The 22,083-nt window shown below is 50.2% G+C and overlaps 2 protein-coding genes across 6 annotated transcripts; both read left to right on the top strand.

Annotated features, from left to right (window-relative positions):
- Nucleotides 1–1,280: 1,280 nt before the first annotated feature.
- On the top strand, nt 1,281–12,013 carry Lrrc23 (leucine rich repeat containing 23). Of its 4 annotated transcripts, none has more exons than XM_057788226.1 (8): nt 1,281–1,314; nt 2,083–2,249; nt 2,345–2,454; nt 2,875–3,128; nt 5,246–5,376; nt 9,880–10,016; nt 10,943–11,236; nt 11,690–12,013. In XM_057788226.1, exons 2-7 carry the CDS (start codon nt 2,124–2,126, stop codon nt 11,214–11,216), a joined length of 1,032 nt encoding a protein of 343 aa, XP_057644209.1. In that variant the 5' UTR covers nt 1,281–1,314; nt 2,083–2,123; the 3' UTR covers nt 11,217–11,236; nt 11,690–12,013. The 4 variants fall into 4 exon arrangements, with proteins under 4 accessions (XP_057644209.1, XP_057644206.1, XP_057644208.1 ...); XM_057788223.1 differs by lacking the exon at nt 1,281–1,314 and adding an exon at nt 1,502–1,749; XM_057788225.1 differs by lacking the exon at nt 1,281–1,314 and adding an exon at nt 1,502–1,738.
- A 266-nt stretch (nt 12,014–12,279) lies between these two features.
- Eno2 (enolase 2) lies at nt 12,280–21,456 on the top strand. 2 transcript variants are annotated; one of them, XM_057787317.1, is made up of 12 exons: nt 12,280–12,425; nt 13,556–13,658; nt 14,123–14,218; nt 14,322–14,380; nt 14,688–14,757; nt 15,133–15,266; nt 15,477–15,699; nt 17,648–17,845; nt 18,519–18,720; nt 19,009–19,117; nt 20,158–20,216; nt 20,477–21,456. In XM_057787317.1, the coding sequence occupies exons 2-12, from the start codon at nt 13,574–13,576 to the stop codon at nt 20,544–20,546; spliced, it is 1,305 nt and encodes a 434-aa protein (XP_057643300.1). In that variant the 5' UTR covers nt 12,280–12,425; nt 13,556–13,573; the 3' UTR covers nt 20,547–21,456. The 2 variants fall into 2 exon arrangements, with proteins under 2 accessions (XP_057643300.1, XP_057643309.1); XM_057787326.1 differs by lacking the exon at nt 12,280–12,425 and adding an exon at nt 12,470–12,615.
- Nucleotides 21,457–22,083: the final 627 nt, after the last annotated feature.

A 22,083-nucleotide genomic window follows, 5' to 3' on the forward strand; every position in this document is an offset into this window, starting at 1 on the left:
CTTCGAGGTGTGTGCTGTCTCATTTTGAGGTAGTCCAAGCTGTAACCCCTTCTGCTTCAACTTCCAGAGAGCTACTGTTGACAGCTGCATGTCACATTTACCAGAATATATTTTTAGATAACACAGGCTTGTGTGACATGACCTGAAGAACGCACAGCGATTGAGTGATGGAGCTGTTGGGAACCTAGTGTTCAGACTCTGAAGTCCCTGCTGTCCCGAAGGCCCCAGTTCATTGACAACAAATGGACAGATTTTGTTCCTCAATCTAGACTGATCCAAAGGAACACTTCCTGACTTTCAGCCCACACAGAATCAGACCTCTTTGCAATCTTTAAAAGATTTAACTATATGCCTGTGGGGGCGGGGGGGTATGGACTTGGAGGCCAAAGACATTGACTCTTCTGGAGATGGAGTGATTAGGATAATGGGCCCCCTTTTGTGGGTGCTGAAAATCAAACCTGGTCCCCTGCAAGGGCCTGCTCTTAACCACAGAGTCACCTCTCTAGCCTCCAATTTGCATTTTATCTAAAGCATGTAACAAGATAAATAGTTCCCTATCTTCCTGTATCACCTAATTGCTCTGTTTTCTTTAGATTCCACAAGATAGCATTAGCTGGGCTCTGGTAGCATACCTGTAATTCCAGGGCTTGGGAGGCTAAGGAGGAAAAGTGACTTCAACACAACCCCCGCCTACTTAAAAGGACCAGTTACTCGACAAGATTGCTGCCAGTTGTTAAGTTTATTCTACAGAATCGTAGCTAAATGGCTTCTAAACTGCACATCTGCCAAGGCACCAAGCCGGGCCTCCATTTTTTCCTTAGATTTATTAATTTTATCATGTTATGTGTATTGTGTTATGTGTTTGCCTGGTGCCCTTGGAGGTCGGAGAAGAGGGCATCAGATCTCCCTAGAGCTGGAGTGTGTGGGTGCTGGGAATCCCGGGAGAACAGCCACCGCTCTTAATCGCTGAGCTATCTCTCTGTCACCTGCAGGGCGTTCTTAAGGCAGGGTTTCTGCTCTGTCAGCTCACTTTCCGAGGCTTAAGGGAAAATAGCAGATGAGCTCGAGCAGCAACAGATCCCATCCTTGGCGTTTCGTGCTTCTCCTAGTGCTGTCTCCATTCATCCAAACCCTCTTTGCTTCTTAGGGATAGTCTTAAAGCACAATAAGTGCCTCTGCAACGGACATCTGGTCCCTTTAAGGACATAATGGCCAACCCCGCCTCCCTCCCACCTCTCTGCAATGCTGTTCTGTGGACCATTGTTTAATGTCCTCGGACAATTAGCCGCGTGACACTCTCCTTGTCTCCTCCAGGTTCGTGGGAGTGGGAATTTGGCCTCGTAACTTGGCAACCACTGAACTACCGGTTGAAGGTGCCTGTAGGGGCACTGGGGTTGGTGCTTTACGGTTGGGTTACTCCGGGTTCTTAACGGAAGCAGGCTGCAAAGCCAAGCGATCCCGCCCCCGTTGCCATAACAACGGTATACAGCTTCGACTACCCTCCCCCAGTTGCGTCTTCCAAAACAACAACAACAACAAAAAAGTAGTCCTGGCCTCTCCGCATCAAAATCCTCTCCGCAACTACTGCTAGAGGAAGAGAACCAGGGTCTGCGCCCCCTCCGAAGGCGAGCAGGGTGTGGCTGTTGGAGACGGCGCCTTAGGGCAATGGTGTTAAGCAGAGAGATGGCATTAGAAGAAATGAATGGAGACGGGGTTGGGGGTGGCAGGGAACCCGGAGGTGAGGTGTAGGTAGGTAAAAGAGGGGAGGAGGGTCTGGTGGGGGAAGATTTTAGGAGGACATGTAGAACTCTATCGAAGGGAATCCAGGAAGCAGGAACATGGGTTGCTGGGTCAGAGTTGGAGCCACTGTGAAGGCCAGGATGGTCAGGAGTTTGGGAGGGTGTCCCGGAGGGAGCGGGGTCCTCCAAACAGAGGCTGGGAACGCAAACATGTTCTCTAGGATGAGGAAAGCTCACGGTGGGAGGTCAGCGGTGGCCCGCTGTACAGGGTACCTGTAAATGAAGGTGAGGGGACCGGAGGGTGTGATGGGGTGGGAACTAAGACCTCTTTTCTCGGTGCCAGGACTGAGTTTCAGCTGACTCCAGAGGGCAGAGGGGAGCAAGATGTCGGATGAAGATGACTTGGACGACATTGAGCCGGACCAGGATGATCTCGAGAAGGAAGAGGAGGACAAGGAGACGGAGGAGTGGGAAGACTACAGGAAGGATGGGGAAGAAGTCTCTGAGGAAGTGAGAGCCGGGAGGAGGGGTCCCAGGGCTGGGGGCTAGGGGGGAGGGCTAGAGAAGAGCTGCAAAGAGATGTCTTTACTGCCCTCCTCTTACAGTGGATGCCCACCCCCCTCACGGAGGCCATGATGAAGGAAGGGCTTTCTTTACTCTGCAAGACTGGCAGCGGACTGGCTCATGCTTACATTAAGCTAGAGGCTAAAGACAGGTGAGGATCAAGAAGCTGGAGCACCACCAGCCTCCCCTCTCTCTTTCTCGAGTGTTTTGGCTAGACCTGGTGACTCTGTCATCTGACCTAACGGGAAGAGAAGGAAGAAAGACGTCTTCAATGTCCATGGTCAGGTTGTACCTTGTACAGGCTAGACAAGCCTTTTTACCACGAAGCTACATCTCCAAGCCCAGGCGGAGACTCCACAGTGAAGGCTTGTCTAGCATGTACAAGGCTCTGGTTTTGATTGCTGCACTGAGGAACAAGAACAAGACTCCACCTATCTCCTTTTCCCCCTCCTATTCTGCCATCCCTTTATAAACTGTCTCTGCTGCCCTCGGCTCAGCATCTCTTCTCAGTTCTTGCTGGGTTCTTATCCTTTATAGTGAATCTCCCCCCACCCCCACCCCCATCTCCTAGGGACCTCACAGACATCAACCTGCTGCGCTCCTACATCCATCTTCGTTACGTGGACATCTCTGAGAACCACATTACAGACCTGTCGCCTCTCAACAGTCTCACCCACCTCCTGTGGCTCAAGGCTGATGGCAATCAGTTGCGAAGTGCCCGGATGAACGAGCTGCCCTACCTGCAGATCGCCAGTTTCTCCTACAACCAGATCATGGACACAGAAGGCATCTTTCATCCCCGGCTAAGAAGCCTGGATCTCAAAGGTGGTCCTTAGGAAGAACTACACAGATCTTCCCTTCCTTGGAGGGGCTGACAGAAGTAGGCAGTATATGACTCTTGGCTGAGCCATTCAGCTGTCTGTATGGACTCACTCATAGTGTGTAGGATGTGCAGGACTGGGGGTATAACTCAGTATTAAAGCCTTGTCTATACTTATATGAGGCCTAGTCAAAAAAAGACACTTACTATTGTTCATTATAATATTCTTTTTTAATTTTATTTTTAATCACGTGTGTGTGCATATGTGCAGGTGTCTGTGGAAACCAGAAGAAAGTGTCAGAACTCCTGTGATTTGCCTAATGTGGGTGCTGGGAACTGAACTCAGGTTCTCTGGAAGAGCACCCAATGCTCTTAACCACTGACCCATCTCTCTGGCCCCTCCTTATAATATTCTTTATGACAGTTCTTCATGCTAGAATACAGAAATGAGCAAAACCGAAAATCTCTATTCTTATGCAGAGTCACTCTAGTTTAGGGTGAGGGGCAGCTAACAATGAGCACAATAAGTAAATTGGGGCTGGAGAGATGGCTCAGAGGTTAAGAGCACTGATTGCTCTTCCAGAGGTCCTGAGTTCAATTCCCAGCAACCACATGGTGGCTCACAACCATCTATAACAAGATTTGGTACCCTCTTCTGATGTGTGGGCATACATGCCAGAACACTGTCTATATAATAAATAAATAAATCTTTTTTAAAAAATAAAAGCCGGGCAGCGGTGGCGCACGCCTTTAATCCCAGCACTCGGGAGGCAGAGGCAGGTGGATCTCTGTGAGTTTGAGGCCAGCCTGGTCTACAAGAGCTAGTTCCAGGATAGGCTCCAAAGCTACGGAGAAACCCTGTCTCGGAAAAAAATAAATAAATAAAAGTCAGGTTTGGTGGCTTGCAACTCTAATTCCTACACGCTGGAGACTGAAGCAAGATTGCTAGGGTTCAAGGCCAGTCTGGACTTCATAGGGAATTACAGTCAGCTTGGCCCACAGAGTGAGACTCTTTGTCTCAACAAATAAAACAGGAAACTCAAAAAGGAGATAAATTCTATAGAAAAATAGATTTGGTAAATATTATTGTGAAAGGCACAGGTAACAATCTCTCTCTTTTGGTCCCTGTCTCTGTCTGTCTGTCTCTCTTCTCTCTCGTGTGTGTGCGCGTGCATGTGTGTGTGTGTGTGTGTTACAAAAGATTGAATCTAGGGCCTTGTGCATTCCAGGCAAGCACTCTTGCACTGATCATATCCCCAGTTTTTGTAACTTTTTAAATTTTATTTTTTATAATATTTTTAAAAAATATTTATTTATTTATTATGTATACAATATTCTGTCTATATATATGCCTGAAGACCAGAAGAGGCCACCAGCCTCACTACAGATGGTTGTGAGCCACCATGCGGTTGCTGGGAATTGAACTCAGGACCTTTGGAAGAGCAGGCAATGCTCTTAACCGCTGAGCCATCTCTCCAGCCCCTTTTTATAAGATTTTAAAAGGTTTATTTATGCATCTTATGTATGGATGCTTTGTATTCATGGACACCTGTACACCAGAAGAGGGCAACCAGATCTCATTACAGATGATTGTGAGCCACCATGCAGTTGCTGGGAACTGGACTCAGATCCTCTGGAAGAACAGTCAGTGCTCTGAGTCACTAAGCCATCTCTCAATCCCTGACTTATTTTTAATTTTGAGACAGGATCTCATAAGTTTCCCAAGTTGGGCTTGAACTCACTCACCCAGTAGTAGCCTAGGAAGGCCTTAGATTTATGATTCTGCCAGTTCAGGCTCCTCGGTAGCTAGAACCACTAGGCCCAGCACAGATGACAATTTCAAACTGGTTGTTTAGGGGAAACATCACTTGGCCAAAAATGTGCAGGAGGGAAGGAAATCAGGCCAGTGCGTTGCTTAGGGGTCACTAATTCATTCTCAAAGCACTGACAGATAAATCCTCCAGGCCCACCTGCCCCGGGGCTCTAGAGATCTTGCTCCGGGGTTGCTCCTTCTTCCCTTCCACCCTGTATTAGAGGGAGAGAGGATACAAAGGAGCCAACATTTCTAAGGCTGAACATCCAGAAGGGACCTTTGTGCACTTGACTCCGTCCTTTTCTGCAGGGAACCGCATCCGTCATGTGAGTGGTCTGGACCCGGAAAGACTGACGAGCCTGCACACCCTGGAGCTTCGGGGGAACCAGTTAGAAAGCACATTGGGAATCAACCTTCCTAAACTGAAGAATCTCTTCCTGGTAGCTTACTGGGCCCTAGGGTGGGGTAGGGAAGGGATCACAGCCTTGGCTTCTACCTAGCTTCCTCACCATGAGGATGACAAGTCCTTCCATGATGTCTGACACTGTGGACATATAATGCTAAGACAATATGTACAGTCTTATGCTTATATTCCTAGTACTTGGGAGGCTGAGGAAGGAGGACTGCTGAAAGTTAGAGGCCAGCCTGGGCTACGGAATAAGACTCTGTCTCTCAGAGGAAAAGCGGGAGGTGATGGAGGGTCATCTCTCTATCTGTTGTTTCATTGGTTAATTAATAAAGAAAACTGCTTGGCCTTTGATAGGACAGAAAATTAGGTAGGCAGAGTAAACAGAACAGAATGCTGGGAGAAAGAAGCCGAGTCAGTGAGTCACCATGATTCTTCCACTCCAGACAGATGCAGGTTAAGATCTTTCCTGGTAAGCCAGCTCGTGGTGCTACACAGAATATTGGAAATGGGTTAGATCAATATGTAAGAGCTAGCCAATAAGAGGCTGGAACTAATGGGCCAAGCAGTGTTTAAAAGAATACAGTTTCCATGTAATTATTCCGGGTAAAGCTAGCTGTGCGGGCGCCCAGGTGCCAGGAACGTAGCCCGCCGCTCCTAACAGTACAGGGAGGGAGCAAGAGAGGTAGGTAGGCTTCCAACCTAGCAGGGCTACAATGCATGATGAGTGGAAAATACAGAGAAAATGTATTGGTACAGGTTGTTGCAAAATGTGCTATTCAAGTAGAGAAAGCAGGCCAAGGAAGCCACTTAAATATTTATTTATTGAGAGAGAGTCTTTTTTGGCTGGGGGTGGTTAAGACAAGGTTTAAACTGTGGTCTTGGTTATTCTGGAACTCCATCTGTAGACTAGGCTAGTCTTGAACTCAAGAGAGTCACCTCCCAAGTGCTGCGACTAAAGGTGTGCACCCCAAGTGTCCAACCTGAAACAGGGTCTTATGTGGTCCTGGTTGACCTGAACACACTGCATAGCTGAGGAGGAACTTGACCTCCTGAACACACTGCATAGCTGAGGAGGAACTTGACCTCCTGATCACACTGCATAGCTGAGGAGGAACTTGACCTCCTGAACACACTGCATAGCTGAGGAGGAACTTGACCTCCTGAACACACTGCATAGCTGAGGAGGAACTTGACCTCCTGATCTTCCCACTGCCACCTTCCAAGCGCCAGGATTCCAGGAAGGACCCTTATAATCAAATATATTTTTGGTTTTGATTTTTTGAAACAGAGTTTCTCTTCACAGCCTTGGCTGTCCTGGAACTCTCTCTGTTGACCAGGCTGGCTTTGAATGCAGAGATGTGACTGCCTCTGCCTCCCAAGTCTTTGAATTAAAGGCATGGGCCACCACCGCCCAGCTATAATCTACTGGTTTTTTTTTTTTTTTTTTTTTTGGTTTTTCGAGACAGGGTTTCTCTGTGGCTTTGGAGCCTGTCCTGGAACTAGCTCTTGTAGACCAGGTTGGTCTCGAACTCACAGAGATCCGCCTGCCTCTGCCTCCCGAATGCTGGGATTAAAGGCGTGCGCCACCACCGCCCGGCCTAATCTACTGTTTTTATCTTGTGTGTTCTCATCTGTGTGTGCACACATGAGCGTGCAGGTGTGCAGGTGTGCTGTGTGTAGAAGCCCAAGGTGGACTTCAAGCATCTTCTTCAGCAACTTTTTACCTTGTATTTTGAGACAGGCTCTTTCACAGAACTGAAACACCTGATTAATTTGTCTGCCTGGCCTGTGGGCTACAGGGATTTGTCTGTCTCTATCCCAATAGCAGGCATGACAGACTGAACACCCCCAAACTTGGCTTTTTATGTGAGTGCTGGGGGCACGAACACAGGTGCTAATGCTTGCATGACAAGAATTTTACTGATGGAGCCATCTCCACGGCCTGTGTTTTGTGTTTGTTTTTGATTTGGGCTTTTTGTTTTTTGCTTGTTTGTTGGTTGGTTTTTCAATACAGAATTTCTCTATAGTTTTGGAGCCTGACCTCGAATTCTCTGGCCTGTCCCTGTCTCCTGCATGTATCACCACTGCCAGGCTTGGTTCTGTTTTTAAGGGTCATACCATGTAGTCCTGACTGGCCTGTGTAAACCAGGGAGGCCTAGAACTCATAGCAATCCTCTTGCCTCAGTCTCTCAAGTGCTGGGATTTGCAGATGTATGTCACAATGTCTTATTTTGTTCTATTACTTTACTTTTAATGATTATTTATTTTTATGTCTATGAGTGTTTTGTCTGTATGTATGTATATATGTATGTATGTATGTATGTATGTATGTATGTATGTATGTATGTGTAGTGCTGTGTGTGTGTCTGGTGCCCCTGGAGATCAGGAAGGAGGTCAGATTCCCTGAAATTGGAGCTGCCATGTGGGTGCTAGGAACTGAACCTAGGTCTTCTGAAACAGCAGCAAGTGGTCTTAACTTCTGAGCTATTGTTCTGACTCCAAGTCTTCTGTAGATGGAGTGGCAGGCCGCTTCCTGCCACCCGGGAGGGTTCCCGGAGGGTTCTCGGCCACCAGCTAGCTTTACCCAAAATAATTACATGGAAACTGTATTCTTTTAAACACTGCCTGGCCCGTTAGTTCTAGCCTCTTACTGGCTAATTCTCACATCTTGATTAACCCATTTCTAATAATCTGTGTAGCACTGTGAGGTAGTGGCTTACCAGGAAGGATCTTAACCTGCGTCCGTATTGGAGAGGAGAGCTATAGCGTCTGCCTCACTGCCTTCTTCCTCCCAACATTCAGTTCTGTCTTCCCCACTTACCTATGTTCTGACCTATCAGGCCAAGCAGTTTTCTTTATTAATTAACCAATGAAACAACAGATAGATAGAAGACCCACCTCCATCAGTCTTCTTTACTTTTGAGATAGGATCTCCCTGTATGCTAATCTGAACTCCTTACATAGCTCAGACTTGTCCTCTTCTCTGTCTCCCAAAGTGAGTGCTGGGACACAGCTGTGCACCACCATACCAGGCTCTAAGTGTCTGTCTGTTTAGGCTGGACATGCTGCTTTCTAGAATGGGTGAGTGTGGCTCCTGGACCAATGGTAGCTTCAAGCAGCTCATCCAAAATTAGAGATGACCTTGATGAAGATGGAGAAGACTGCTGAGAACACAGCAGGAGGCTACAACTGAGTTCTTGTGTGACAGCTTCTTTTTTCTTTTGCCTTCCTTCCTTCCTTCCTTCCTTTTCTATATTTCTTTTCTTTTTGCTTTGTTTTTAAAGACAGGGTTTCTCTAGCTTTGGAGCCTGTCCTGGAACTATCTCTTGAAGACCAGGCTGGCCTCAAACTCACAGAGATCTGCCTGTCTCTTCCTCCCGAGTGCTGGGATTAAAGGTGTGCGCTACCAGCGCCCGCTTCTCTTTTGCTTTTCTTTCTTTCTTTCTTTCTTTCTTTCTTTCTTTCTTTCTTTCTTTCTTTTTTTTTTTTTTTTGGATTATTTTCGAGACAGGGTTTCTCCATAGCTTTTGGTTGCTGTCCTGGAACAAGCTCTTGTAGACCAGGCTGGCCTCGAACTCACAGAGATCTGCCTGCCTCTGCCTCCTGAGTGCTGGGATTAAAGGCGTGCGCCACTACCGCCCGGCTCTTTTTTTTTTTTTTAGAGATTTATTTATTTATTATGTACACAGTGTTCAGCCTCCATGTATGCCCGCACGCCAGAAGAGGGCACCAGATCTCATTACAGATGATTGTGAGCCACCATGTGGTTGCTGGGAATTGAACTCAGGACCTCTGGAAGAGCAGTCGGTGCTCTTAACCTCTGAGCCATCCTTTGCTTTTCTTTTGTTCTATTCTCTCTCTCTCTCTCTCTCTCTCTCTCTCCTTTTCTTTCTTTCTTTCTTCTTCTTCTTCCTCCTCCTCCTCCTCCTCCTCCTCCTCCTCTTCTTCTTCTTCTTCTCTGGAGTTGAAACCAGTGCCTTGCACATGATATGAGAGCTCTACCACCAAGCTGCCTCCCTAGCCCAGAAACTAGTTTCCAGTAATGATTTCTTTATTATTATTTTTATCATCATCATCATCATCATCATCATCATTTTTGTAGTCTTCAGACTTCTTTTTCTTCTTCAATTAAAATTACTTTACAATTCCTTTTCATTGGGGGTAATCACAGCCCAGCCTGCAGATGGAGTCAGAGTTCTCTTTCCACCATGTGGGCTACTGGGTAATGAACTCGGGTTGTCAGGCTTGGCTCATGGAACAATCCTGCAGGCTTCTTCTTTGTCTTTTATTTTGGGGGGTAGTGTTTAAAATATGGTCTCACGCTATAGTCCAGATATGCCTGGAGACTCACTAAGTAGCCCAGGCTGGCTTCTAACTCATGTCAACCTTCCTGCCTTATTTTAGGGGTGGGCCCCTGCACCTACTTTTGTACTTCCTATTCTCTATACCACACTCACTTATCTGCCCCTCCTCTACCCCCTCCTCCCTCCTTCTGCTCCCCTTTCTGAGTCACTGTATTGCATGCTGAGTGTAGGCTCAGAACATGCTGAAGAGGATAGAAGGCCTGGAGAACCTCAGCAACCTGACCACTTTGCATCTCCGAGACAACCAGATTGAAACTCTGGATGGCTTCTCCAAGGAGATGAAATCACTGCAGTACCTGAACTTGAGGTACGGGGTACAGCTCCTTCCTTCCTTTTATTTTTAATATTTTTAATTCATTTACTTTTATTTTATGTGCATTGGTGTTTTGCCATAGGTGTTGGGTTCCTGGAACCGGAGTCACAGACAATTGTGAGCTGCCATGTGGGTGCTGGGAATTGAACCCAGATCCTCTGGAAGACCAGTCAGTGTTCTTAACCACTGAGCCATCTCCCTAGTCCCTCTGCTTTCCTTTCTTTCTTCTGCATTTGGTTCAAAGAGCAACACAAAGATCTTCTTGAGCTCTGAACATCTAAAAGAATCTGTTTTTTCTTTTTTTCTTCTTCTCTCTTTCCCTCTCTCTCTCTTTTCTTTCTTTTAATGGTTTTGGTTTTTTGAGACAGGGTTTCTCTGGTTTTCAACTCAGAGATCCTCCTGCCTCTGCCTCTTGAGGGTTCGGATTGAAGGCATTCACTACCATATCTGGCTTTTTTCTCATTTTCAAACATGGGGTCTTGCTACATTAACCAGGCTGGTCCCAACCTCTTGAACTCCTGCGTAGCTAAATTATAGGAATTCACCACTATGTTCTAATCCCTGTTTTTAAGCAATTTGATCTGACTCCAATGCCACTCTCCTGTCTGTATCCTATATAAATGCCCTTCTCTCTCTCCTAGGCCCCATTACCTTTCCATTTCTGGTTTCTTTGCTCCTGAGCTGAGCATCACCTGTAGAGGACAGCCCTTCACTGATATTAAGCATAAAATGTAGCCCGGCCGTGGTGGCCCACGCCTTTAATCCCAGCAGTGGAGAAGTAGAGGCAGACTTGGCAGATCAGTCCTCAACAGTCATTGCTTTTAGGGCCCAGCTGGCTGTGTTCTTGCAGAGGAAGCCCAATTCCTGGCTAGCAACAAAGCCCATGCTCTTGAGGTAAGCCCTCGTGACCTCATCTACAGGAGCAATATGATTGCTGACCTGGGGGAGCTGGCCAAACTGCGGGACCTGCCCAAGTTGCGAGCCCTGGTGATGCTGGACAACCCGTGTGCAGACGAGACCGACTACCGCCAGGAGGCGCTGGTGCAGATGGCAAACCTAGAGCGCCTAGACAAAGAGTTCTTTGAGGATGAGGACCGGGCTGAGGCAGAGGAGATCCGTCAGAGGCTGAAGGAGGAACAGGAACAGGACCTGGATGCAGACCATGACATGGAACCTTACCGGCCACCGTCTTAGCGGCTCTTCCTAAACCCATAGTAAGGGAGATGCTGCCGGAAAGGCAACTGCAGGTCAAAGGTTGTGCACACAGAGGAGGCCAGGAGAACTCGTAGTAGGGAGCAGACTTAGGGCTTGGAGGTATCTTAGGTATGAAGAAAAGATGAGAGGTCCAGGAAGAGCCGATAAAGGACACGGGGGACCAGAAAAGCGAGTGGCAGGCAGAGGAACTGATAGGTAATCATACCCTGCAAAGGGATGGTTACAAAGGGATAGTCTGGGAGCATGGAGGAGCTGGTGGGGAAAGGAGGTGGCTGTAGGTACATGAAGGATGCAGCTGGGCCAGGGAAAGATCCTGTACTAAATCTGAATCTAAAAATAGCAGGACACGGGTGAGGAGGCAAAAGGAGGGCAGCGAAGCAACGAGTCTGAGAAGGCCAGGGATGTGGGCCTTTCTAGTGGGGCACAGCTGCCCTTCTGTCCTCTTCTTCCAGGAGACCAATGAGGCTGGCCTCAAGAATCGCTAAGACTCCAGTGGGGCCCACAACATTCATGGCCCTGTGATAGGAAGTGGAAGATACTTGCTGTCTTTTGTCTCCGAATTAAAAATCCATCATATCCCAAGGCCCAGGTTCTTTGGTGGTCATCTCTGTGTGACTTGCTCTGTGGGCCTAAACTCCTAAGCTCTGTCTGGAGCCTAGATCGGGGACATCCCTCAAGCAGGTCTGGGGTAACCAGGATGGAGTAGGGGTTGTCTGGAGAAAGGGGCTGAGGAGGTGGGCTGTGGTGTGACAGTTCAGGTTTCAAATAAAACAGTATTTTGATATTCTCGTGTCTGACGGAGTTCATGGGTCCGAGTGATGGGCTTCTCCACCAGCATGGGTCAGTACCTGCCGCAGTGCTAGAGTGAGGCGACGCCTGCTTCCCTCGAGTTGGCTGGACATGGGTTATGAGCGCAAGTGCCCTTAGGGGGTGGCCATCCTGGTCCAGGATCGCCCCTCCCCTCCCCCACCCGTTCCCCACCACCACCCGCGCTCGTACGTGCGTCTCCGCCTGCAGCTCTTGACTCATCGGGGGCTCCGGGTCACATGCGCCAGCCGGGCTCTGTAGGCGCCGCCCCCTGCCCGCCCCCCGCCCGCGCTGGGAGCCGCAGCCGCCGCCACTCCTGCTCTCTCTGCTCTGCCACCGTCACCACCGCCACCACCACCGGCTGAGTCTGCAGTCCTCGAGGTGAGGCCCGCATCGGGCCGCATCCCCCTTATTCGTTTCTTGCCGCATTCACTCCCCTCTGTCCTGGGCTTGGCGCACCGGGCGGGTGACGCTGCAGACCTGCTTGTCACCTGCTTTCCCCCAGCATCCTCCATCCCGGGCCTTTCCGGACAGCTCCCGGCTTTCTGGCTCTTACCTCCTCCCGGTTTAGGTACCAGCTCTCTGCACCCGCTTCTCTAACTGCACGGTTCCACCCTCGCCTGCCCCTCTCCCCACGCCGGTCTTCGCCTAGGGTCCTGCCGATTTGTTTCTTAAGTTCGATGTCTCGGCCTGTGGCGCGTGTTTGCCTGGCACGTCCTTTTTGCTTTGCATTTGGGAAGATACCTTCTCTCACCCTTCCTTGGCTGCCTCAGACTTGCTCTAGACTCGTCTTTCTGTCCCTCCTTCTCTTCGCCTCTCTCTTTTGACATTTCCTTTTCTCCGATGCATGGCGGAGGGATGAGAGGAGTGGGGAATCTGTCTGGGGGTAGGGAAGACGATGCGTTCAGCCTGGACTACCTCACCATTCCCCACTGCAGCCCCTAGGGTCTGGAGGCCTGACCCCAGGATGCTGTCCCCAGCCAGACTCCTCTTGAAAAGAGGAGGAACTCATATTTGGGAGAGAGGTGACGACCCCGGAGAGTGTTCTATAGACCCTGTGTATGGGGGCTGTCAAGTTGGGGCTCCGCTTGCCCAAACAACCCCTCTTCTTCCCGTTCCAAGATCCAAGGAAAAAATACCAGCCTGGCAGCCATCCCGCCTGGGGAAGTCTAGGGGAACCCCACTGGTCGGTGAAGCTGCTGAGGGGCGAAGGAATAGCTGCCGTGCCCCTCCCCTCTTCACTGCGGGGGTTCTCCCAGCTTGTCATGAGATGTACCCCGCCCCTGCTGCAGCGAGCTCCCCTTCCTCACTGCATGACCTTTCCCTATCTCCACGGGGGGGGGGGGGGGAGGAAGAACCCCTTCTACAGAGGCCTACTGCAGTTTGCTCCTCCCCACCCCTAGCCACTGCAGTAATCTCTTTCCCAGCCCTCTCAGCCTCTGGCCCCTCCCACTGGTCTCAGGCTCCACCCTTTCAAGCCTCTTATCTTTCTCCCATCTCTCCCACCCAAGGAGATCCCAACCATCATCATGTCTATAGAGAAGATCTGGGCCCGAGAGATCTTGGACTCCCGTGGGAATCCCACCGTGGAGGTGGATCTCTATACTGCCAAAGGTGATGGGCGGGGCATGGGCTTTCCACAGCCCCCACTTCCCTTGTGCTGCGTCTGGCAGATTTCAGAGGTTTTCCTTCATGCCCAGGGACCAGGGGGTGCTAGGCCAGGTTCCCAAGGCTGAATTGTGGAGTCTGATCTTCCTTGATTTGTAGAGCCGGGCTAGATGGGTCTGTGTTCTAGTTCAGAGTGGGAACGGCCCTGCCCCTGTGTCAGTGTGCCTGTGCCAGCGCAGGAGCACGCATGCTCTGCCTAGCATAGCGCTGTTTCTGCGGCCTCCCACATGTGTCTGTGAGGCCTCAGATGGGCGGGTGAGGAGGCCCTGCTTGTGTAGCTGGCTCGGTGTGTGTGAGGAGCAGTCTGCGGGGAAGTCTGGATGTAGCAGGTAGGAGTTTAGGCTGGAAGGTCCAAAGAGCTCTTGGCCCAGAGTGTCCTCCCTCCTTGCTCATCATATGTCTTCTTCCAGGTCTTTTCCGGGCTGCAGTCCCCAGCGGAGCCTCCACTGGCATCTATGAGGCCCTGGAGCTAAGGGATGGGGACAAACAGCGTTACTTAGGCAAAGGTGATGGTGGCCCTCTCCTAGCGTGCCCCAGCCCCCTAGATGATGTCTCCCTCTTTTCTCTCCACTCCCTCCTGGACTGACCAGCCCTTCTTCTTCTTTCTAGGTGTCCTGAAGGCAGTGGACCACATCAACACCACCATTGCGCCAGCCCTCATCAGCTCAGTGAGCCCCGCTCTTTCCTGGGGGTGGCGGCTAGACCCGAATCCTAGAAGAAATCTTGGACCCAGGGAGGGACAAGGGGAGGCAGAAAAGCCCGTGCTTTAGGAATTGTGGTTACAGAAGGAAGGGTAGGGAAATACTGCCTACTGCCCCGGCAAGAACTCAAGGTCCCTAAAGCTGGCAGGGCAGGCTGCTGTCACGGATCTGGTGGAACCCTGCTCACCCAGAAGACTGTGTGTGAAGGAGGGGACCCTCTGTCTTAGGGCCCAGCTTCCATGTTAGCTCTGGGTAATGGGAGCTCTGCCCACAGGGTCTCTCTGTGGTGGAGCAAGAGAAACTGGACAACCTGATGCTGGAGTTGGATGGGACTGAGAACAAATGTAAGCAGGGGCTGGGCTGGGAGGAACGGGAAAGCACAGAGAATGGAAGGGGCTGTGCTGGGGGCACAGTGGGTATCAGGGGACCTCTTCCTCCCTTGCCCAAAGCCACTGCAGAGGGAGGGAACAACATTAGACAGAAAGACAGAAAGCTAGGAGTTGGCACGAGGTCATCCAGGAGTGTTTAGGAAGAGGTGAGGCCTTCCCTTTCTTGTCACCTCCTCCCCCAACCCCTCTATTTGTCATAGAAAATGAATGAGTTGCTGCTGGAGGTTGGGGGGAATCTTATTAACTAACTTTCCTTGGGAGTATAGGAAGGGCAGGGGCTATAAGAGGGAGGGACATTTTTGCTCAGTGCCTTCCTCTCTACTCTCCCAGCCAAGTTCGGGGCCAATGCCATCCTGGGTGTGTCTCTGGCTGTGTGTAAGGCTGGGGCAGCCGAGAGGGACTTACCCCTCTATCGCCACATTGCTCAACTGGCTGGGAACTCAGACCTCATCCTGCCTGTGCCGGTGAGCCTAGTTTCTTCCAAAGGAGGAGGGGACATGCATGCCGGTGAGGGGTGAGGGGAAGAAGGGGAAGGGGCAGCTAGAGAGAGGGTGGGGATGCGGAACCTGAGCCTGGCGTGTGGGGGACCTGGAGATCCCATCCCAGGGGCAGGAGGAAAGGCTCTCTGAATCCTCTGTGACTCTTTGACTCCCTGACCATCTGTGGCTCTCCAGGCCTTTAATGTGATCAATGGCGGCTCTCATGCTGGGAACAAGTTGGCCATGCAGGAGTTCATGATCCTCCCAGTGGGTGCTGAGAGCTTCCGGGATGCCATGCGTCTTGGGGCAGAGGTGTACCACACACTCAAGGGGGTCATCAAGGACAAGTACGGCAAGGACGCCACCAATGTGGGGGACGAAGGTGGCTTTGCCCCCAATATCCTGGAGAACAGCGAAGGTGAGGCCTGGAGCCCTTACCCCAGCTCTGAGTCTCACGCTGGGAAAGGTGGCACACGTGGGTCCTGAGGGGACTGGTGGCAGGTGCTTGAACTTCTGAAAATCTCAAGAGGTACCAGCCCTTAGGGTGGGCTCCAGGGGGCCTTCTGATGTCGCACATAGACCTTGGATATCAGTCTTTTACCTGCCCAGCCTAAACTGTTAGCATAGGTCCTCGCTGGAACAGAGACTATTGGGACGTGGTCTGGGTAAGGTTCATTTCATCCTATACTGCAACAGACTTAGAGGACGTAGACAGTGTTCCAGGGAGGTAATTCCGCATCAGTCCCGTCCCCGTCCCAGGATCCATGTTCAGTGCTGCAGAAGGGGACTGTAAAGATCATGGTTACAAGTGGAGGTACTGGGGGAGGGGTAGGCTCAGGGGTAGAGCACCCGCTCAGGCTGAGGCCACCACACCACACACAAATGTACACGCATGCAAATGCATGCAGATGGGTACACAACATACACAGACTCTGCTCTGGAATCAGATTCTTTGCCTTTATTTGAACATTGAAGGGTTATTGGCTGAAATACCCAACACTTGGGAGGCTGAGGCCTAAGCGTTGCTATGAGTTTGAAGCTAGCCTGGGCTACATAAAACCATGTCCAAAAAGAAAGAAAAGATAATAATAATAATAATAATAATAATAATAATAAATAAAAAGACGCAGAAGTGGTCTTTTAAGAACCAAGCATTTGGTGCATACCTTTAATCCCAGCACTTGGGAGGCAGAGGCAGGAGGATCTCTGTGAGTTCCAGGACAGCCAGGACTATTTCACAGAAGAAAATAAAACAAAAAAACAAAAACCAAACCAAAACAACAAAAAAATCCAATTATTTTCCGGGGGTGAGGTGGAGAAGGTGTGGGATTGGTAATGCCTTTAATTCCAGCACTTGGGAGGCAGAAGCAGACAGATCTCTGTGAGTCTTGACCAGTCTGGTCTATAGAACAAGTTCCAGATCAGTCAGGGCTATATAGAGAAACCCTGTCTTGAAAAACCAGAAAATGGAAAACAAAAACAGAAAAACCAAGCATTTGAGCAGGGCATGAAGGTGCACACCCTTAATTTCAGGTAGAGGCAGGTACATCTCTGAGTTTAAGGCCAGCCTGGTTTGCCCAGAGAATTCCGGGCTAGCTAGGGTTACAGGGTGAGAACCAGTCTCAAAACAAAACCAAAAAGTAATAATCCAAGTTCTACAAATATCATTGAGGACTAAATGAGATAATATATGTAAAATGCTACTATGATGTGGTACCAAAGAAAGCCGCTATTAGGAGCTGCAGAGATCGCTCAGTGGTTAAGGATACTTGCTGCTCTTGAAGAGGACTCAGGTTTGGTTCTCAGCACCCGTGTTATTTCAAGGGATCTAACACTCTCTTCTGGCATCTGTGGGCACCAGCATGGGCATGGAGCAGATACATACATACAGGCAAAATACACGCATGCACGTGCACACACACGCGTGCGCGTGCGCGCACACACACACTCTGCTAGCCAGGCTGGTAGTGCAGACCTATCATCTCAACTACTTAGAAGCTGGGGAAGGAGAATTGGAAGTTCAAGGTATGCCCAAGCTACAGACTGGGTTCAAGGCCAGCCTGGGCAACTTAGTGTGACCCTTTCTCAAAATGAAAAAGAAAAGGGGATAGGAATGTGGCTCAGGGGCAGACAACTTGCCTCAAATGAATGAGGCTTGGGTTCAAGAAGCAGCACCAGGAAGAGGTGTAGGCAAGGGCTGTGGGGAGGGGGACCAGCACTACTAACAGATTTCCACTCTGTTTCCCTGGCTAGCCTCTCTCTCCAGACCCTAGCCACACCTCCCCTTCCACTCTTCATTTCTTTCTCCTCCCTCTTTCATTCCGACCCATTTCTCCTACCCATAACTTCACTGTGCTTGTCTCTAGCCTTGGAGCTGGTGAAGGAAGCCATTGACAAGGCTGGCTACACAGAAAAGATTGTGATTGGCATGGACGTCGCTGCCTCTGAGTTTTACCGTGATGGCAAATATGACTTGGATTTCAAGTCTCCCGCTGATCCTTCCCGATACATCAGTGGGGACCAGCTGGGGGCACTCTACCAGGACTTTGTTCGGAACTATCCTGGTGAGAGCGAGGGATGTGGGGGAGAGAAAGGGGGGAGAGCAGAAAGAGGTAGGGACCCTGTAGGGCAACTGTGAACCTTACCAGGTACATTCTGGTACCAGGTAATGTCCTGAGGAACCCAAGAAGCAGGGAGAAGGGGAAGGAGGTTTGAGTGTCCTGTAGCTGTATTGGGTCTCCTCCATCTGGTTCAGAACCTGAGCTCTCAGAGCTACTAGGTCCTAGCAGGGGCTCTGGAAGGAGACATGAATGGATGTAAGAGGAAAGTGGCAGGCTTTAGCGTCTTTGATGAAGGTAGATACTGAAGTTGGCATTGCTGCCTGAAAAGGCCTACTGGGTTACAGACTCCCCAGATCTACCAAGGGCTTCTGCCCCACTCCATGGAGGCTGCTGGCATCCATCTTCCTGAGGGAGGGCAAGGTAAAATAGATACCAATTCAGAAGGAGGGTTAGAGTAGGAATAATGAGGGCAGACTCCCTGGAAAGAAGAATAGAACTCAGAGAGGGTATGAGAAGGACGGCTCCCTGGGCCCCGACAAAACTATGAAACGACAGGAGTCCAAGCAGGCTTGGGATGATGGGGGGGACAAGGATGAGGAGGCTGGGGGCAAGTCAAAGGCGGGTGTCCCTCCAGAGCTCAAGCAGCATTAACGGTCCCTCTCTGCTCCTTCGGCAGTGGTCTCCATCGAAGACCCATTTGACCAGGATGATTGGGCAGCTTGGTCCAAGTTCACAGCCAACGTCGGCATCCAGATAGTGGGTGATGACCTGACAGTGACCAACCCAAAGCGCATCGAGCGCGCCGTGGAGGAAAAGGCCTGCAACTGCTTGCTGCTCAAGGTCAATCAGATCGGCTCGGTCACGGAAGCCATCCAAGCGTGAGTGGTTTGCGGCCTTCTCCGGCCTGGCCCTTGTTCCTTCTGGATCCCTCTTCCAAGGCCTACTAGCCCGCATCTGCCCTGGAGTGTTGATGAAAGCTGGGTACCCTTTGCAATTCTCACACTCACTCCTCTCCTCTCTGCCCTTCGCGATCCGCCCCCGTAGCCTTTCCCCTTTCCGCTTAGTCTTTTTCTTCCTCCAGCCGTTTCTTGACTCGGAGCAAGCCTGGGGCTGGGAGGGAATGCCTGCGCCTCGGGGCAGCAGGTCAGTGCTGGTGTGTCCTGCAGGTGTAAGCTGGCCCAGGAGAACGGCTGGGGGGTTATGGTGAGTCATCGCTCCGGAGAAACAGAGGACACATTCATTGCTGACCTGGTAGTGGGACTGTGCACGGGCCAGGTGAGTGGAGCCAGTCTGCGGTTTTAGGAGAGATCTTCGTAGGGTTGGGGGGTGCTAGGCCCAGGTGGTCCTGCCAGAAGATTGACAGTCAAAGGAGTTTAAGCTAGAAGTGTTGCCAGGCATTGGCATCACACACCTTTTGTCCCAGTACTTGGGAGGCAGGTGAATCTCTGAGTTCGAGGCCAGCCTGGTCTATATAATGAGTTCCAGGACAGCCAGGGCTGTACAGAGAGACCTTGTCTTAACAAACAAGAGAAAAAGGGTGAACTGGTGAGATGGCTCAGCAGGTGAAGGTGCCTGGTGCCAAGCCTGACTGACACCTCAAATGTGATTCCTGGGACCCACGTGTTGGAGGAGAGCACCAACTCCCACCAGCTGTCCTCTGACCTCCACGTGCACACCGTGGCATGAGCGGACTCACAGACATGTACGCAGACACAAAATCAATAAAGCATTGATTTTTACAATTAATCAATACAACCTCAGAGTAGAAGTTTCAGGTCTGGAGGTTTAGCTCAGTTGCTAACCTCAGTACATGCGCAAGGTCCTGGGTTCCAGCACTCGGGAGGCAGAGGCAGGAGGATCTCTATAAGTTCAAGACCAGCCTGGTCTACATAGTGAGTTGCAGGACAGCCAAAGCTACATAATTAAACCCTGTCTCAAAACAAATAAACAAGCTGGGCAGTGGTGACATATCCACTTTAATCCCAGCCCTCAGGAGGCAGAGGCAGGCAGATCTCTGAGTGTGAGGCCAGCCTGGTCTACAGAGTGAGTTCCAGGATAGCCAGGGCTACACAGAGAAACCCTGACTTGAAAAAACCAAAGTAAATAAATAAACCATCAACAAACAAATGACCCGGACTTGGAGGTACATGCCTATAGTCCCAACACTTATGAAGTAGAGACAGGAGAAGCGGGAATCTAAGGCAAGCCTGGCACTCTATGAAACTGTCTCAAAGTAAAAAATGGCAGGAGGAGGAGTAGGGTCATCCGACCAGGGGAAGGAAATCTTTAAGCTGTATATCCCCTGGATGTTTCAGATCAAGACCGGTGCCCCATGCAGATCTGAACGTCTGGCGAAGTACAACCAGCTCATGAGGTGAGGAGGGTCCCTGAAAAACAAGAACCCCAGGTCTGGGACTGAACGCCCCGTCAGGCCGTCGTCTCATCTCTAATATCCAGGACCTGGAGAGTAGCTGATGCCAGGAAGACTTTCACTTAGTGGGGCTAGGGAGGGTCTGATTGACAGATCACTAAGGCTACTCTATAAGCCAGGGAATGCTCACCCTGGGGCAGTCCTCAGACACGGAGCCCGGGGGGACTGTTCCCCTCACTGCCATTTTCTGGATCGTCTCTCAGAATTGAAGAAGAGCTGGGGGATGAAGCTCGCTTTGCGGGACATAATTTCCGAAATCCCAGTGTGCTGTGAACCCTCGCTTGCCTGAAGACTGGCACCTCCGTCTCATCCTCCTGGAGCCTCCTTGCTGTCCTGACCTGCCATGGTTCACCCTGATACCTTGCGCCCAGAGTCACCCAGAACACCTCAACTCACCTGCTCTGGCTGTTCTTGGCTTCCCCAGTCCCCTGCTGCTGCTGTTCTTCCTCTTCTCTGGGCCCCAGTTTTGGGATTCCATCCTTCCCACTTGCCTCTCTATTCTCTCTTCTCTTAAAAAAAAAAAAAAAAACTGGAAATGAGAATGAAGATTAGAACGGGGTCCACAGAGGAGCCATCAGCGTCTGACAGGAGCTTCAGGACCGGTGTGCTGAGGTGTTTAGAATGGGACCGTGTGGCACGTGTGCCTCGCTGCCATTTTCATGTTGTGTATCAGTCATGAACTATATATAGACTTGATGTCTGGGGAGTGCTGGATGTGTGATCATGCCTGGCAAGGCTTTTGTGTGTGCGTGCGTGTGCGTTCGCATTTATTTATTTATTTATTTATTTATTTATTTATTTATTGTTCAGCTTGTCATTCAGTCAGCTCCCCATAACTGTAGTCTGAAATTGACATGACTTGACAGGATTCGGCATCTGTATTTTCATGTGGCTGCATCCCAAGATGACCCAGGATGGGAGACTTTGTTAGCATGGGAAGGAAACAGAAAAGGGCCTTAGCAATTGTTTCATCTGGTGTACTAACTGAAGCCTGGTACTTCACAGAATGCCACTGTGTGCCCAGGGGGTTCTCCCCCACGGCTCTCTCCCCAGCCTTTGGTTCCCTAGTCTTTCCCCAGCTGCACCAGAGCACTGCCTCACTCCCCCACGCCATGTCCCACCGTTGCCACCGTCTCTGTGGCTTTGAAATGAGCACCACCATTAAAGTCTGAATCACAGTGCACCCCCGTGTCCGAGGCGTTGTACTCTCTGTTCCATACGAGAGGAGGGAAGACAAAAGGACTGGATATTGGTGAAATGGAGACAGTAGAGCTGGGGAGGGCACAAAAAGAAGAAAGCCACTGAACATATGACCAAGTCTGTGGCATCTCTGTCTAGGTGGGAATCCATGTTGATTTTGCCTTGTTTGTTTGTTTGTTTGTTTGTTTTGAGACAGGGTTTCTGTGGAGCTGTGGCTGTCCAGGAACTTGCTTTGTAGGTCACGCTAGCCTCAAACTCAGAGATCTGATTTTACTTCTTCTTCTTCTTCTTCTTCTTCTTCTTCTTCTTCTTCTTCTTCTTCTTCTTCTTCTTCTTCTTCTTCTTCTTCTTCCTCCTCCTCCTCCTCCTCCTCCTCCTCCTCCTCCTCCTCCTCCTCCTTCTTCTTCCTCTTCCTCTTCCTCCTCCCCTTTTTTTCCTTTCTCTCATGAACTAAGGATTCTTCACCTTTGGTCCAGGAGTCCCTCAAGGGTTAGTGTGTATCTGGGGTGAGGAGTAAGGTATTTTTGGTTCCCAAAGTCATAGACCAGAGTTGGGGTGAGTGATAGACTAGCAACTAAAGCATTCCTGTACGGGCCTCCTCAACAGAATT

Source organism: Chionomys nivalis, chromosome 1, assembly GCF_950005125.1.
Source record: "Chionomys nivalis chromosome 1, mChiNiv1.1, whole genome shotgun sequence".
Taxonomy (NCBI): Eukaryota; Metazoa; Chordata; class Mammalia; order Rodentia; family Cricetidae; genus Chionomys; species Chionomys nivalis.